Here is an 18,317-nt window from a genome sequence, read left to right as displayed (position 1 = left end):
GAGGCTGAAGGCATCTGGTGCTGGCAGTGGCACCACACCCATCACTGCACAGCCTTCAGCAGCAGCAGCAACAGCAGCCACCCGCCCTCCTGCTCCTCCAGCAGCACCAGCAGGAGTGCGGAAACGCACTGCTCCTCCCCCCTCTGCAACTCCTGCCGCCGACACTGAGGCCTGTTCTGGCAGCCAGTCCTCAGTGGCCTCCTCCGCTGTGTCTGCTGATTCCCGTGCCAGCAAAAGGCCACGCCAGAGCCTTTTGAGCGAGTCCTTCCAGGGGGTGGTTAGGGCTCTGCCTCCCAGCAGCCGTCGCGTGCGGCAGCTGAACGGCTTGCTGGCACGGGCCATGTGCTCCCAACTCCTGCCGTACACGCTCGTGCAGGAGGGGAGCGACATTCGTGCGCTGCTTGCTTGCGCAGCCCCAGACTGGCAGCTCCCCAGCAGACACTTTTTCTCCCGCAAGGCCATTCCTGCACTGCACCGCTTTGTGATGGCCAATGTGGAGCGAGGGCTGGAGCACGCGGTTGGTGAAAGGGTCCACGTCACCATGGACTCCTGGAGCAGCCGCTTCGGGACAGGCCGCTACCTGTCCTTCACTGTCCACTGGGTCAGCTTGGTGGAAGGGGGTGAGGATGGGAGAGCAGCAGCGGGCACAGCAGCAGCAGCAACACAGTGGGTGGTGCCACCCCGCAGGGTCAGGGGAACTGCAGCAGGTTCCTCCGATCCTCTGCCATCCTCCGGCACACCTGGCCAAACCCCCCGCCTCAGCAGCAGCGTGAAGGCCCGCCACTGCCAAGCGCTGCTGCACTTGGTCAGCCTTGGGAAGACCAAGCTGACGGCAACCCATGTGTTGGCCAAACTCCAGGAGCAGGAGAGGATCTGGCTGACCCCCAGAGGCCTCAGAGTCGGAGAGGTGGTGGCCGACAATGGGGCCAATCTGGTTGCCGCAATAGACAGGGGAAACCTGACCCACATCCCCTGTCTTGCCCACGTGCTGAACCTGGTGGTGCAGAAGTTCTTGCGCACCTACCAGGGGATGGGCGAACTGCTGGAAACGGCAAGGAACGTTGTGCGTCACTTCCGGCGCTCGGCTGCAGCCTGTGCGAGCCTGGAAGACGTGCAAAAGGAGCTGGATCTGCCACGCCATCGGCTGATCCTTGACGTTCCGACTCGCTGGAACTCCACCCTGGCGATGTTGGAGCGTCTAGTTGAACAGAAGCGCGCTGTCAAACAGTACCTTGCCCTGGCCACTGTTTCCGCCGCTCAGAGAAGGGACAAGACCAGCAACATCCCGTCCATCGTCCCCGATGATGACTGGAGGCACATGCAGCAGGTGTGCTTAGTGCTGGCTCCCTTTCTGCAGGCCACTAACATGGTGAGCAGGGACCATGCTATGGTCTGCGAGTGGGTGCCCCTGGTTTGTCTGCTGAACAGGGCCCTCGATGCTTTGCTGGAACAGGGAGCGGCAGCCTTGGACCAGCAGGAGCGGCAAGCAGCTGCACAGTCCACCTCTGAGGGGGAGGAGGAGGAGGACTTGGTGGAGGTCCCTGACCTTGCTGCTGATGAGGGGGAGCAGCACAGTGCAGCTGAGTTGGTGCGGGGGTGGAGAGAGGATGAGGCTGACGAGGCAGAGGAGGAGGATGAGGACAGCAGCACTGCCGTCGATGTGCCAGCAGACGTGGCCCGCCTCTTCCCAATGGCAGAGCACATGCTGACGTGCCTGCGCAGAGACCCCAGGGTGATCCAGATGAAGCAGAGGGAGGACATCTGGATCAGCATGATGTTGGACCCACGCCTCAAGGGGAAGTTGAGCCAGTTCCTGCCGCCTGCAGGAGGAGACCCAGCGCAACAAATAAGGAGCTTGCAGCAGGCCCTTGTTGAGCGCTTGTAGGAAGCCTTCCCCCAGCCTTCCACCCCCACTGTCCAGCAGCCAGCACAGAGGCAGCAGCAGGTGCCTGCATCCAGCAGCAAGCACCCCACAGACCTGCTGTCTCTCAGCCACGAGCTCTACAGGACTGTAGAGGCTCCGGCAGCAGTGACTAGAGAGGAGGTGCATGCAGCAGCATCCTCCACCGGTCACAGCCAGCGCCTGACCCGCATGGTGGCTGACTACATGGGGTCCTACAGCGGGCTTGACAGCGATGCCCCTGTTGATCCCATGGAGTATTGGGTCAAGCGCCTGGAGATCTGGAGCGAGCTGGCGCAGTACGCCCTGGAAGTGCTGTCCTGCCCCCCTTCCAGCGTGCTGTCTGAGCGCTGCTTCAGTGCAGCTGGTGGTGTGGTCACCGAGAAACGCTCACGTCTGTCTCACAAGTCTGTGGACAGACTGACGTTTCTCAAGATGAACCAGGCGTGGGTGGAAGGCGAGTTCCTGGCCCCTGTTGTCGGCGAGAGGGGGACATGAACTGGCTAAGAACCATCGTTAATGTGCCTTACCACCCTTTACCACCTCCTGGCTCCTGCCCACTAAGCCAGCCTGGTTCACTTTGACTATTACGTCGCCTGCAGCCACACATTTTACACCTACAGTGGGCTGCTGTGTACTGCCCTTCTGCTGTCTGTCTGTGTTTCCCACTGCCAGGGTACTCAGATTTACCTTCTGCTGCCACTCTGCCACCAGCTATTACGTCAAACAATAGCTATATATCTGTGTAATTTGTTTTACAAACAAAACCAAAAAACCATAAAAAAAAAAAAAAAAGGTTTAATTTTTCTGAGGTGCCCGGGTTGAAAACTGTGTTGTCCCAGTTGTGTATTGGACACGATGTGGGCTGCACGACCGCTGTCTGGGACCTCCTGTTGTGTTCATTTACGGCCTGGTATCACCGCTAGGTACCAGGGCTATTATGTCACGCTGCCTGCCTGCTGCCACACTCACACTACTCTTCCATTCCTCCTGCTGATGCTGCTGTCTGTCTGTGTTTCCCAACGCCAGGGTACACAGATTTACCTTCTGCTGCCACTCTGCCACCAGCTATTACGTCAAACAATAGCTGCTCACATTACTCCTCCATTCCTCCTGCTGCTGCTGCTGCTGTCTGTCTGTCTGTGTTTCCCAACGCCAGGGTACACAGATTTACCTTCTGCTGCCACTCTGCCACCAGCTATTACGTCAAAAAATAGCTATATCTGTGTAATTGGTTGTAAAACCAAAACTACAAAACCATAAAAAAAAAAAAAAGGTTTAATTTTTCTGAGGTGCCCGGGTTGAAAACTGTGTTGTCCTAGTTGTGTATTGGACACAATGTGGGCTGCACGACCGCTGTCTGGGACCTCCTGCCTGCTGTGTTTATTTACAGCCCTGGTATCACCGCTAGGTACCAGGGCTATTATGTCACGCTGCCTGCCTCATTGACTGCCTGCTGCCACACACTCATCCTCCTCCTCCTGCTGCTGAATTTACCTCCTGCTGTCTGTGTGTTTCCACTGCCAGGGAGCACATACAATGGCGCTTCCAACATGCGTGCGCCACCAGCTATTTGTTACGCTCAAAAATAGCTGCATTTCTGTAAAAAAAAAAATTTGAAAAGAGAAATAAGTGAAGAAGAAGACGATATAGAAGAAGATGAAGAAGATGAAGAAGAAGAAGATGAAGATGATGAAGAAGAAGAAGATGAAGAAGAAGATGAAGATGAAGATGATAAAGAGGAAGAAGATGAAGAAGAAGATGAAGATGATGAAGAAGAAGAAGATGAAGAAGATGAAGAAGATGAAGATGAAGAAGATGAAGAAGAAGAAGATGATGAAGAAGAAGAAGAAGATGAAGAAGAAGATGAAGAAGATGAAGAAGAAGAAGATGAAGAAGATGAAGAAGAAGAAGATGAAGAAGAAGATGAAGATGAAGATGATGAAGAAGAAGAAGATGAAGAAGAAGATGAAGATGATGAAGAAGAAGAAGATGAAGAAGAAGATGAAGATGATGAAGAAGAAGAAGATGAAGAAGATGAAGAAGATGAAGATGAAGAAGATGAAGAAGAAGAAGATGATGAAGAAGAAGAAGAAGATGAAGAAGAAGATGAAGAAGATGAAGAAGATGAAGATGAAGAAGAAGAAGATGATGAAGAAGAAGAAGATGAAGAAGAAGATGAAGAAGAAGAAGATGAAGAAGATGAAGATGAAGAAGATGAAGAAGATGAAGAAGAAGAAGATGAAGATGATGAAGAAGAAGAAGATGAAGAAGAAGATGAAGATGATGAAGATGAAGAAGATGAAGAAGATGAAGAAGATGAAGAAGATGAAGATGATGAAGAAGATGAAGAAGAAGAAGAAGATGAAGAAGTTGAAGATGAAGTAGATGTAGAAGAAGAAGAAGAAGAAGATGAAGAAGATGAAGAAGATGAAGAAGAAGATGAAGAAGAAGATGAAGAAGAAGATGAAGAAGATGAAGAAAAAGAAGATGAAGAAGAAGAAGAAGATGATGATGAAGAAGATGAAGAAGAAGGAGAAGAAGACAATATAAAAGAAGAAGATATAGAAGAAGATATAGAAGAAGAAGATATAGAAGAAGAAGATATAGAAGAAGAAGAAGAAGATATAGAAGATAAAGAAGAAGAAGAAGAAGAAGTATATACAGTACTGAACAAATGTCTGGACACAACTTCTCTTTTCAACTTTTTTTTTTTAAAGGAACATCCCCACATAATCACTTGCTGTTGTTACTTGGAAAAAAAGAGGTTTCTTGCATCATTCACCCTCAAAACAAGTGTTGGAAGCTATTTAAGGCCATTTCGAATAGTCAGCTCGAATAATGAGCTCGAATACCGACTCGAATAGTGAGCTCGAATTCCGAGGTCGAATCGAATAGTAAAAATTATTCGACTCGAATATTCGACTGATCTCGAATAATTTACTATTCGAATTCGACCTAACTCGAATTTTGAAAAGGGGTATTTGAGCACCACTAGAGCAGACCAGAATGAGGAAGCTAATCGCAAGAGAAGCGATTGCTATCAGCAATACAAGACTGAGCAAAGACAGAGCATGAATTGAGTAAGGAAGACACAGCAAATACCCACAATCTGAACGCCAAGGAAAATAACAAATGAACTCGCTAAACGCGGTCACCGCACGATATGCGCAACAGTGACAAGTGCGTTAACAGTACGGCCACCGCACGTTAAGCGCAACAGTAGCAAAACGTACCAACCCTGACTAACATATGAACACGGAGAACAAAGACAAACAAATAACGCGAAGGCTTGCTAATCGGTTGCCTCACACCAGACAACAGCAAGCGTTCGTTCCAGACAAAACAGACTGAAGGAGTAACCAGTAGCAACCGCAGCCAAGGTTACACTCCAAGAGTCAGACAAGGGAGATCCGCCGCCTCTACCGCTAGGGCGAATGCGATCTAGGAGCAAGACTGTCAGATTCACTGTCAGCCACCGCAGGTGACAGTACAATCGCAAGAACAGGACAAGACAAAACAGGAATAAACAGTACAAATAATACTGAACCTGATGCACTAGAAGGAGTGCAAAGTGCACTCCCCAAGAATTATCTACACTAGAATATTCACAACAAGATACAAAAGAGGCTGAGGCTCCAAGGTAATCTCACCAAACAGAAACCATGTCAAGCAAGGAATTCTGGGAGGAAGTGACATTTATACTGGAAACCTTCAGGGCTCGTTCCCACTATCGCGAATCCGCATGCGGCCAATGCATGCGGATTCGCACATGTAATGCAAGTGGATGGGCCTGTTTCCACTGTAGCGTTGTTGAGGTGCGTTTTTTTCAGCGGTAAAAAAACGCACAAAAGAGCCAACGAATTTGCCTGCGAGTGGAATGCATGCGAATCGCCGCTAATGTATTTAATAGTAAAAACGCATGCGTTTGTTACATGCGTTTTTACCCGCGATTTCGCACCTTTTTCAATTTTATTTTGCCCTGGCAGTGTCATGGTTAATTTCGCATGGCACCCTGCCATGCGAAATCGCACGCGAAATCGCGGGTAAAAACGCATGTGGAAACGCATCCGCATGCGTTTTTACAAGCGTCGGAATGCCGGCGAAATCGCGTTGCAACAGTGGAAACAAGCCCTCAAAGGAAGCAGACAAGCAGATTGCAAGATAAGTAGATGCAAATCAGTCAGCCTTGCAAACTGACAGAAAGGCCTCTTTTCCCTGGACTGAACTATGCAAGCTGCATAGGAAACAAAACAGTCCAGGGAATCAAGGCCAGCAGAGCGGATTCTGACAGTCTGGTTTTGGTGACCAGCAGGATACCTCATTGGGAAATTCCACTAACCTGATTGGGTGGACAGCACTCTCTCTAACTGCTAGGTTTTAGATAGGTTGTTGTAATAATACGCCCACACTGTTCAGCCAATCACATCGCTTCATGCTGTAGAGGGTGCTGTTATTGGAGAACTTCTCCTATGATGTTTCCTGCTGGGTCTTCTAAACCCTAGGTTCTCAACATGTGGTACGTGTACCCAAGGGGGTACTTCTGATGGTTCCAGGGGGTACTCGGGCTTGACATACTTAACCAAGAATAACAAATTTAGAGTTTTAGAAAATGATAAATCTTATTTAAACAACACCAAATTAGTATTTTAAAGAGACACTGTAACAAGGAAAACTTCCTTAGTGTTGGGGAGTCTTGCCCAAATGAATATATAACTGGCATGTGTGTGTGCATCAGAGCTGCTCAAATCCGGAACCAGTAGACATCCGGATAATTCTATCCGGATATCTCCCAGTTACCTGTGCAGGGTGGGCGGTGGTGTCAATCTTACCTGTCTGACGTCTTCTTTGTCCGTCTCCCGGCACCTCCCATGATGCGCTCCACGCGGCGGTCACGTGACTACAAACACTTCCTCCTTCCGGGTTGAAGGAGGAATTGTTTGTAATCACATGACGCGCGTGGAGGGCATCGTGGGAGGTGCCGAGGGACGGACAAAGAAGACGTTAGACAGGTAAGATTGACACCACCGCCCACCCTGCACAGGTAACTGGGAGATATCCGGATAGCAACTATCCGGGTATCTCCCGAATCCGGATTTGAGCAGCTCTAGTGTGCATGGATTTTGTATGTTCTCCAAAAGTTTGTATGCATATTCCTCTAGGTGCTATGGATTACACCCAATAACATGCTGGTGGTTTCATTAACTTTAAAAAATTGACTAATTAACTGTGAAATTGACTCCAGCCTGTGGAAGGGACATGAAAGGGGAACTGTAGAGAAAATAAAATATTGAATAAAAGTGCTTTATATATATATATATATATATATATATATATATATATATATATATATATATATATATATATATATATATATATATATATATATATATATATATAATATTTTTATTTTTTTTACAATATTGACTTATAAATTATTTAGGCCCGGTGCACACCAAAACCCGCTAGCAGATCCGCAAAATGCTAGCAGATTTTTTTTATTTTTCTGAGGCGGTTTGCTAGCGTTTTGCGGATTGCTGCTGCGGATTTCAGTGTAGTACATTTTATATATTGTTACAGTAAAGCTGTTACTGAACAGCTTCTGTAACAAAACCGGCTGGCAAACCACTCTGAACTGCCGTTTTTCAGAGCGGTTTGCGTTTTTCCTATACTTAACATTGAGGCAGAAACGCCTCCGCAATCCAAAAAATGCCTCACCCCGGGAGAATTCGTTTCAGCAAAACGCCTCCCGCTCTGGTGTGCACACCCCCAGTGCAGTTTCTAGGCTAAAATGCACCCAGGGCAAGGGTGTAAAAATTGCGCCCCCCCCCCCCCCCCCCCCCGGAGCAAGGTATGGGTGCCCGGAGTATAGGTTAGCCAGGTCTAGTTTCACTTAGTATAGGTCCCCCCAGTATAGGTAGCCAAGAATAGGTACCCCAGTATAGGTAGCCAGGCATAGGTGAGCCAGTATAGTTGCCCCCGCTATAGGTTAGCCAGGTAGGTGCCTCCAGTATAGGTAGCCAGTATAGTTGCCCCCAGTATAGGTAAGATAGGCAGGCACCCCTGGTATAAGTTAGATAGGTAGGTGCCCCAGTACAGGTTAGCTAGGTAGGTGCCTCCAATATAGGTAGCCAGAATAGTTGCCCCCAGCATAGGTTAGATAGGTAGGTGCCCCCAGTATAGGTCATTTAGGTAGGTGTCTCCAATATAGGTAGCCAGTATAGTTGTCACCTGAATAGGCTAGCTAGGTAGGTAGGTGCCCCCAATACAGGTTAGATAAGTGCCCCCAGTATAGGTTAGATAAGTAGCTGCCCCCCAGCGTAGTTTAGATTAGGTAGGTGCCCCCCAGTGTAGGTTAGATAGGTAGCTGCCCCCCAGCGTAGAGAGCTTCATGGAGCTATGACTGGGAAGTAACCCTCTAGTGTCAAAGGACCATATTAGAGAAATTTTAATTTTATACTCATTTACATATTCAAGCTAAGTCAGAGACATACGTCCCAATCAGCTCCATTATAACACTCCCGATATACAGAGTTCGCCCCCACCTTCTAAAAACAACATATCCTATAGTAAAGACATAAAAAAGGACCTACTCTACACTCTCAAGTTTTTGAGGCTAAACTATACTCTTAGGGTCTAGGAAGCATGCCATTTCTATATTTTCATTCAGGCCTAGAGGGCCTATCGCATCCGTTTTTATGATCCAGGTTGATTCCTTTCTTAAGAGTAATCGTTCTCTATCGCCTCCTCTATGTGGCACTGGCATATGATCCAGACCAGCAAAAGTTAAGCAGTTCGCATTACTTCCATGAGCCATTCTAACATGTTCTATGAGCCTCGGGCATACACCCAAGCGGACCCAAATCTAAATCAGGATGAAATGAAAGCTCTGCAGTGGTTCAAGGAAAGACCAGAGCTGATAGCCAGAAAAGCTGATAAGGGGGGAGCGATAGTGGTACTCACAGCAGAACAGTATAATAAAGAAGCATTACGCCAGCTAAATGATCCAACAACCTATAAAAAATTAGCAGGGGATCCAACTTTTAGGTTTCAAAATGCTATGAGGTCACTACTGAGGAGAGGAGTAGAGGGGGGCTTTTTGTCCAAGAAGCTAGCAGAAGACCCTGAGTCTGTGTTTGCCCATTGTAAAATCTTTCCTCTCCCTGATTTACATTCTGAAATATATCACTGGTGGTGACCTCTTTAGTACTAGCAGATGCAACTCTGTGTAATGTTTGTTTACTGAGAGTTCCAAAGCAGAAAATGTCAGAGCTATAAAAATGCACAACCAATATAATAATAATAATTGTAGTAATACTAGTAACGATAATAAGCATAGTAATTATAGTAACAGTAATAATAATAGTGTGTCTATGTTGTCCTCAGTTCAGTACTTCTACCACCCGGCGGTGCAGCGGGCGTGTCCGGACTACCTGGAGCTCTGTGCCTCCTCTCTCAACTGTTCTCTTTCTGATGGTGCCAACTCCTGCCCACCGAGCAGACAGCCAAGCAACAGGACCGTGGCCAGCGGTAAGGCAGCCGGTGAGATCTGAAGCAAGTAAAAGGGGCGGGGCCAGCAGTAAGGTAGCCGAGGAGATCCGAAGCAAGTAAAATGGGTGTGGCCAGCGGTAAGGCAGCTGGAGAGATCCGAAGCAATTAAAAGGGGCGTGGTCAGTGGTAAGGTAGCCGGGGAGATCCGAAGCAAGTAAAAAGGGCGTGGCCAGCGGTAAGGCAGTTGGGGAGATCCAAAGCAAGTAAAAGGGGCGTGGCCAGCGGTAAGGCAGCCGGTGAGATCTGAAGCAAGTAAAAGGGGCGTGGCCAGCAGTAAGACAGCCGGGAGATCCGAAGCAAGTAAATTGGGTGTGGCCAGCGGTAAGGCAGCCAGGGAGATCAGAAGCAAGTAAAAGGGGCGTGGCCAGCGGTAAGGCAGCTGGAGAGATCCGAAGCAATTAAAGGGGGCGTGGCCAGTGGTAAGGTAGCCGGGGAGATCCGAAGCAAGTAAAAGGGGCGTGGCCAGTGGTAAGGCAGTTGGGGAGATCCAAAGCAAGTAAAAGGGGTGTGGCCAGATGTAAGGCAGCCGGGGAGATCCGAAGCAAGTAAAAGGGGCGTGGCCAGCAGTAAGTGGTGGCGGCTGGATAGTGTAATGGTTATGGGCTCTGCCTCTAAAACAGGAGACCTGGGTTCAAATCTCGGCTCTGCCTGTTCAGTAAGCCAGCACCTATTCAGTAGGAGACCTTGGGCAAGTCTCTCTAACACTGCTACTGCCTATAGAGCGCCCCCTAGTGGCTGCTGCTCTGGCGCTTTGAGTCCGCCAGGAGAAAAGCGCGATATAAATGTTCTGTGTTTGTCTGTGTTTGTAAGACAGCCGGGAGATCCGAAGCAAGTAAAAGGGGTGTGGCCAGCGGTAAGGCAGCCGGGGAGATCCGAAGCAAGTAAAAGATATGTGGCCAGCGGTAAGGTAGCCGGGGAGATCTGAAGGAAGTAAAAGCGGTGTGGCCAGCGGTAAGGCAGCCGGGGAGATCCGAAGCAAGTAAAAGATATGTGGCCAGCGGTAAGGCAGCCGGGGAGATCCCAAGCAAGTAAAATGGGTGTGGCCAGTGGTAAGGCAGCCGGGGAGATCCAAAGCAAGTAAAAGGGGTGTGGCCAGATGTAAGGCAGCCGGGGAGATCCGAAGCAAGTAATAGGGGCGTGGCCAGCGGTAAGGCAGCCGGGGAGATCCGAAGCAAGTAAAAAGGGCGTGGCCAGCGGTAAGGCAGCCGGGGAGACCCGAAGCAAGTAAAAGGGGTGTGGCCAGCGGTAAGGCAGCCGGGAGATCCGAAGCAAGTAAAATGGGTGTGGCCAGTGGTAAGGCAGCCGGGGAGATCCAAAGCAAGTAAAAGGGGTGTGGCCAGATGTAAGGCAGCCGGGGAGATCCGAAGCAAGTAATAGGGGCGTGGCCAGCGGTAAGGCAGCCGGGGAGATCCGAAGCAAGTAAAAAGGGCGTGGCCAGCGGTAAGGCAGCCGGGGAGACCCGAAGCAAGTAAAAGGGGTGTGGCCAGCGGTAAGGCAGCCGGGAGATCCGAAGCAAGTAAAAGGGGTGTGGCCAGCGGTAAGGCAGCCGGGAGATCCGAAGCAAGTAAAAGGGGTGTGGCCAGCGGTAAGGCAGCCGGGGAGATCCAAAGCAAGTAAAAGGGGTGTGGCCAGATGTAAGGCAGCCGGGGAGATCCGAAGCAAGTAATAGGGGCGTGGCCAGCGGTAAGGCAGCCGGGGAGATCCGAAGCAAGTAAAAAGGGCGTGGCCAGCGGTAAGGCAGCCGGGGAGACCCGAAGCAAGTAAAAGGGGTGTGGCCAGCGGTAAGGCAGCCGGGAGATCCGAAGCAAGTAAAAGGGGTGTGGCCAGCGGTAAGGCAGCCGGGGAGATCCGAAGCAAGTAAAAGGGGTGTGGCCAGCGGTAAGGTAGCCGGGGAGATCCCAAGCAAGTAAAATGGGTGTGACCAGTGGTAAGGCAGCCGGGGAGATCCAAAGCAAGTAAAAGGGGTGTGGCCAGATGTAAGGCAGCCGGGGAGATCCGAAGCAAGTAATAGGGGCGTGGCCAGCGGTAAGGCAGCCGGGGAGATCCGAAGCAAGTAAAAAGGGCGTGGCCAGCGGTAAGGCAGCCGGGGAGACCCGAAGCAAGTAAAAGGGGTGTGGCCAGCGGTAAGGCAGCCGGGGAGATCCGAAGCAAGTAAAAGGGGTGTGGCCAGCGGTAAGGTAGCCGGGGAGATCCCAAGCAAGTAAAATGGGTGTGGCCAGTGGTAAGGCAGCCGGGGAGGTCCAAAGCAAGTAAAAGGGGTGTGGCCAGATGTAAGGCAGCCGGGGAGATCCGAAGCAAGTAATAGGGGCGTGGCCAGCGGTAAGGCAGCCGGGGAGATCCGAAGCAAGTAAAAAGGGCGTGGCCAGTGGTAAGGCAGCCGGGGAGACCCGAAGCAAGTAAAAGGGGCGTGGCCAGCGGTTAGGCAGCCGGGGAGATCCGAAGCAAGTAAAAGGGGTGTGGCCAGATGTAAGGCAGCCGGGGAGATCCGAAGCAAGTAATAGGGGCGTAGCCAGCGGTAAGGCAGCCGGGGAGATCTGAAGCAAGTAAAAGGGGCGTGGCCAGCAGTAAGACAGCCGGGAGATCCGAAGCAAGTAAAATGGGTGTGGCCAGCGGTAAGGCAGCTGGGGATATCCGAAGCAAGTAAAAGAGGCGTGGCCAGCAGTAAGGCAGCCGGGAGATCCGAAGCAAGTAAAATGGGTGTGGCCAGCGGTAAGGCAGCCGGGGAGATCCGAAGCAAGTAAAATGGGTGTGGCCAGCGGTAAGGCAGCCGGGAGATCCGAAGCAAGTAAAATGGGTGTGGCCAGCGGTAAGGCAGCCGGGAGATCCGAAGCAAGTAATAGGGGCGTGGCCAGCGGCAAGGCAGCCGGGGAGATATGAAGCAAGTAAAAGGGGCGTGGCCAGCGGTAAGGCAGCCAGGGAGATCCGAAGCAAGTAAAAGGGGCCTGGCCAGTGGTAAGGTAGCCGGGGAGATCCGAAGCAAGTAAAAAGGGCGTGGCCAGCGGTAAGGCAGCCGGGGAGATCCAAAGCAAGTAAAAGGGGTGTGGCCAGATGTAAGGCAGCCGGGGAGATCCGAAGCAAGTAATAGGGGCGTAGCCAGCGGTAAGGCAGCCGGGGAGATCCGAAGCAAGTAAAAGGGGCGTGGCCAGCAGTAAGACAGCCGGGAGATCCGAAGCAAGTAAAATGGGTGTGGCCAGCGGTAAGGCAGCCGGGGAGACCCGAAGCAAGTAAAATGGGCGTGGCCAGCTGTAAGGCAGCTGGGGATATCCGAAGCAAGTAAAAGAGGCGTGGCCAGCGGTAAGGTAGTTGGGGAGATCCGAAGCAAGTAAAAGGGGTGTGGCCAGCGGTAAGGCAGCCGGGGAGACCCGAAGCAAGTAAAATGGGCGTGGCCAGCGGTAAGGCAGCTGGGGATATCCGAAGCAAGTAAAAGAGGCGTGGCCAGCGGTAAGGCAGCTGGGGATATCCGAAGCAAGTAAAAGAGGCGTGGCCAGCGGTAAGGCAGCTGGGGAGATCTGAAGCACATAAAAGGGGCGTGGCCAGTCGTAAGGCAGCTGGGGAGATCTGAAGCAAGTAAAAGGGGCGTGGCCAGCGGTAAGGCAGCTGGGAAGATCCGAAGCAAGTAAAATTTATTTTAGCAGATTTTTTTATTTCTTCTTTGTTAGATTTCTTAGCTTCTAATTAGTACTGCTGTAATGTGTATTTATGGACACTTGTCACTAGGGGGCAGTGTGAGACAATACAAGAGGACTTCTGTTTTCAGTTTCTATGTTTTCTGCTTGGAGAGAGAGATCAAAGCAAGCCAAATATTTACAGCATGAGTTCTGCTGGCTGAAGACAAAAGCAGCGCATTATCTTAAAGTGAGATAACTTATTTGTGGCTGTTAACAGGTTAAATGCACTGCTCATCCTAATCTCTATAACCATGCATGGCTCGGCTAAAGGGATTTGGAGGCGTCTCGCATCACACCTATGTCGGCATCGCGCCTTGCAAGATACATTGCCGTGCACCATGGACATGTACAGCACCCTGTGTAGCTGTACTGTCTGCAGCCACATATATAAAGAGAACCAGAGACTAATAACCCTCATGTATTTTACCATATATATCAATGGGAACATGACAGTAAACACCTACTCTGCTCTTTGTTTCATTTTTCACTGCTCAGCCTGCTTGTTATCAGCCCTGATACAATCTCTGACTGAGCATTCAGTCTGGCTTTGCCCTGTAATGATTATAGCTGAGTCAGCCTTCTGTGATGTCTTTTCTAGCTTGCCCCCCTGTGGCTCTGCTTTCCTGCTACGAGGATACATAGCAGGAAAGCAGAGCTACAATGGGGCAGGCTTGGGCTTGAAAAGACATTACAGAAGACTGGCTCAGCTATATATCTGAGAATGCTGAGTAGTGAAAAATGAAACAAAGAGCAGAGTAGGTGTTTACTGTTATGTTCCCACTGATTTATAAGGTAAAATACATCAGGGTGCTTTGTCTCTGGTTCTCTTAAAGTGAACCAGAGATGAAGCACCCTCAAGTATTTTACCATATAAATCAGTGGAAACATTAGATAAAACACCTACCCTGCTCTCTGTTTCTTTCTTCACTCTTCAGCTTGCTTCTTATCAGCCCTGATAAAATCACTGACTGAGCATTCAGTCTGGCTTTGCTCAGGAATCATTATAGCTGAGTCTGTCTTCTCTGATGTCTTTTCAAGCCCAAGCCTGCCCCCTTGTGGCTCTGCTCAGGAATCATTATAGCTGAGTCATTATAGCAAAGCCAGAGTGAATGCTCAGTCAGGGATTTTATCAGGGCTGATAACAAGCAGGCTGAGCAGTGAAGAATGAAACAGCAGGGTAGGTGTTTTCTCTGATATATATGGTGAAATATGGTAAAATACATGGGGGTACTTCATCTCTGGTTCACTTTAAGCCCACCAGCTTTGACAAATTGAAATGCTGCTTTTATATGGACTGTCCCTTTAATTGAACAGCCATTAGTAAAGTGAAATCTGATTGGATCCCCTTGGTTATTGTTTTTTCTCCCTCTGCGTGAGTAAAGCTGCATGACTGCAGTACAGTAGATTGTTGTGTTATATGGTACTGGTGCTCTGGCCTGGGAGACTGATGGCTCGATTCACTGATTTCTGCTTGTGCTGTCAGAATACAAGAACCCTGTGCTGCTGCTCACAGGACGCTCCCTGCTCCAGCTGTACAGCGCCAACGTCGGCAGATATTACACCGTGTGTCACCAGGGCTGGAAGACATCCCACGGCTGGACTGTGTGCAGAGAACTCGGCTTCAACAGGTACTCACACATCCCTGTCTGTACAATGCCCCCTATACAGTTTCCTGGTGTCTAGTGGTTCTCCTTCCCTCCCCTATACAGTTCCTAGGTGTCTAGTTGTCCTCCTCCCACCCCTGTACAGTTCCCTGGTGTCTAGTGGTCCCCTGCCTTCCCTATACAGTTCCCTGGTGTCTAGTTGTCCTCCTCCCACCCCTGTACAGTTCCCTGGTGTCTAGTGGCTCTCCTTCCCTCCCCTATACAGTTCCCTGGTGTCTAGTGGTCCCCTGCCTTCCCTATACAGTTCCCTGGTGTCTAGTGGCCCCCACCCTCCCCTATACAGTTCCCTGGTGTCTAGTTGTCCTCCTCCCACCCCTGTACAGTTCCCTAGTGTCTAGTGGTCCCCTGCCTCCCTTATACAGTTCCCTGGTGTCTAGTGGTACCCTGCCTCCCCTATACAGTTCCCTGGTGTCTAGTGGTCCCCTGCAGTTCCCTGGTGTCTAGTTGTCCTCCTCCCACCCCTGTACAGTTCCCTGGTGTCTAGTGGTCCCCTGCCTTCCCTATACAGTTCCCTGGTGTCTAGAGGCCCCCACCTTCCTGTATACAGTTTCCTAGTGTTTAGTGCTTTCCCCCTCCCTCCACCATGTGGTCTAAAATGGGCCAAATACAATATAATGTATAATGCAAAGTGGGGAAACCACTTGGGGGCCAAATTTAATGTCTCTGAGGGCCAGATGTGGCCAACGGGCCGGAGTTTGACATATATGCACTAGGCACATTAAGTGTACTGAGAGGCAGGTGTGACATGAGTGGTGCTCAGTACTTCATTCTGGAGTTTCCCTTTAACAGAAGACAATTCAGCCTGTACAATGTGTCAGGAGAGGAGCCAGGCCTCCAGCAGAGCAAATGGCCATCGGAAAAAACAATGAGCAGTCTAAGGTGAACCAAAACTACAGCGCGCCGCTGCGTAATATGTTGGCGCTTTATAAGTCAATAAATAAATAAAATACCTAGAAAAATGTGACATTTGAACCCTAGCAAAAATGTAATGATGTAGCAATGTTCATTAAAGTGACACTGCAGCTAAAAAAAGTATGAAATAATTGAATTGTATGTGTAGAATGGATAATTATTAAAACATTAGTAGCAAAGAAAAGTCTCATATTTTTATCTTACGTTATACAGTATAGCGTTTGTTTTTATAACAATGCATCATTCTCTAATATTTGCAGTTTACAGAATACACTCTGTATATTAACCAATTTCTCCTCCTGGATGTAGAGCTACGTCCAGGAGGCCATGTGCGCTCCCATGGCCAATCACGCGCGCTCCCAGATACGGATCGTTAGCCCAGGAATCAATGAATCAGGCCATGGTGCCCGATCACTGATTCCTCTCCCCTGCAGAAAAAGCGACAGCTTCTCTCTGAAGCCTCGCTTTTTCTGCCTCCTACGCCCCCCTATGTCCCTAAGCGTACATGTTACGCTTAGAGTGACGTCATGTAAACAAACCTAAGGTTGCCATCTTGTGGTCAAAAAGTAAAACTACATCTACATTAAAAAAATATAAAATAAACATATATTTACATTTACTATTTACATCCCACCCTCCCAAAAATACCCAAATAAAATGTTTAATAATAATAATTAAAAAAAAACATTACAATAAAAAAAAAACACATAAATATTTACCTAAGGGTCTAAACTTTTTAAATATCTATGTAAAGATGAAATATTTCTATTTTTTTTTTTTTATTTATAAGCTTGTAAATAGTGATGGATGCAAAACGGAAAAAATGCACTTTTATTTCCAAATAAAATATTGTCGCCATACATTGTGATTGGAAAATAATTTAAACGGTGTAATAACCGGAACAAATAGGCAAATACAATACGTGGGTTTTAATTATGGAGGCATGTATTATTTTAAAACTAAAATGGCCAAAAACTGAGAAATAATGAATTGTTTCAGTTTTTTTCTTGTTCTTATTGGTAAAATGCATTTACAGTAAGGTAGCTCTTAGCAAAATGTACCATCCAAAGAAAGCCTAATTGGTGGTGGAAAAAACAAGATATAGATCAGTTCCTTGTGATAAGTAGTGATAAAGTTATAGGCTAATGAATGGGAGGTGAACATAGCTCGGATGCATAAAGTGAAAATGACTGAGGGCTAAAGTGGTTAAACTACGAAACAGAGCAGAGCTAATGACCCTTTGAACTCCTCTGCAGTAAAACCTTATCTGAAGTTGTTTTTCATTGTTTCTTTGATATAGAAAACAGCACTGCTCTCTGCACACGCCAAACTTGTCTGTTAAGCCCCGCACACACACTCAACCGCGGTCTTTTATGCAGCACAATTGTCAAACAGCTTTTGTTGTGAAACAAGTTAAAACAACTAAAACAAGTATTTTGCTATTGTTCAAAAAGCTGATCAGACTGATAAGAAGACAATCCAACAGTTGGATTGACTTCTTATCAGTCTTATCAGGTGTTTGAACAATAGCAAAATACTTTTTTTTAGTTGTCTCAACTTGTTTCACAACAAAAGTTGTATGGGGCTTAACAGACAAGTTTGGCAGATAGTTGGACAGATAGTTGGTAGGTGTGTTAATCTCTGTATAAGAAAGTTACTCTCTGTATAAGAAAGTTACTCTCTGTATAGGAAAGTTACTCTCTGTATAGGAAAGTTACTCTCTGTATAAGAAAGTTACTCTCTGTATAGGAAAGTTACTCTCTGTATAGGAAAGTTACTCTCTGTATAAGAAAGTTACTCTCTGTATAGGAAAGTTACTCTCTGTATAAGAAAGTTACTCTCTGTATAGGAAAGTTACTCTCTGTATAAGAAAGTTACTCTCTGTATAGGAAAGTTACTCTCTGTATAGGAAAGTTACTCTCTGTATAGGAAAGTTACTCTCTGTATAGGAAAGTTACTCTCTGTATAAGAAAGTTACTCTCTGTATAAGAAAGTTACTCTCTGTATAGGAAAGTTACTCTCTGTATAAGAAAGTTACTCTCTGTATAGGAAAGTTACTCTCTGTATAAGAAAGTTACTCTCTGTATAGGAAAGTTACTCTCTGTATAGGAAAGTTACTCTCTGTATAGGAAAGTTACTCTCTGTATAGGAAAGTTACTCTCTGTATAGGAAAGTTACTCTCTGTATAAGAAAGTTACTCTCTGTATAGGAAAGTTACTCTCTGTATAAGAAAGTTACTCTCTGTATAGGAAAGTTACTCTCTGTATAGGAAAGTTACTCTCTGTATAAGAAAGTTACTCTCTGTATAGGAAAGTTACTCTCTGTATAGGAAAGTTACTCTCTGTATAGGAAAGTTACTCTCTGTATAGGAAAGTTACTCTCTGTATAAGAAAATTACTCTCTGTATAGGAAAGTTACTCTCTGTATAGGAAAGTTACTCTCTGTATAGGAAAGTTACTCTCTGTATAAGAAAGTTACTCTCTGTATAGGAAAGTTACTCTCTGTATAGGAAAGTTACTCTCTGTATAGGAAAGTTACTCTCTGTATAGGAAAGTTACTCTCTGTATAAGAAAGTTGCTCTCTGTATAGGAAAGTTACTCTCTGTATAGGAAAGTTACTCTC

General features: G+C 47.8%; 1 protein-coding gene across 2 annotated transcripts in view; it reads left to right on the top strand.

Annotated features, from left to right (window-relative positions):
• LOC137523112 (transmembrane protease serine 3-like) overlaps window positions 1-18,317 on the top strand; it is an 85,517-nt gene that overhangs the window by 39,506 nt on the left and 27,694 nt on the right. For both annotated transcript variants that reach the window (XM_068243332.1, XM_068243331.1), the window contains exons 5-6: window positions 9,287-9,430; window positions 14,603-14,747. In XM_068243332.1, the coding sequence (XP_068099433.1) occupies window positions 9,287-9,430; window positions 14,603-14,747 (289 nt within the window). The remainder of the gene's footprint in view (window positions 1-9,286; window positions 9,431-14,602; window positions 14,748-18,317) is intronic.

The sequence above is a fragment of the Hyperolius riggenbachi genome, chromosome 6, assembly GCF_040937935.1.
Source record: "Hyperolius riggenbachi isolate aHypRig1 chromosome 6, aHypRig1.pri, whole genome shotgun sequence".
Lineage (NCBI taxonomy): Eukaryota > Metazoa > Chordata > Amphibia > Anura > Hyperoliidae > Hyperolius > Hyperolius riggenbachi.
Note: the sequence above shows the minus strand (reverse complement) of the source record. Positions and strands in the feature narration are given on the sequence as shown.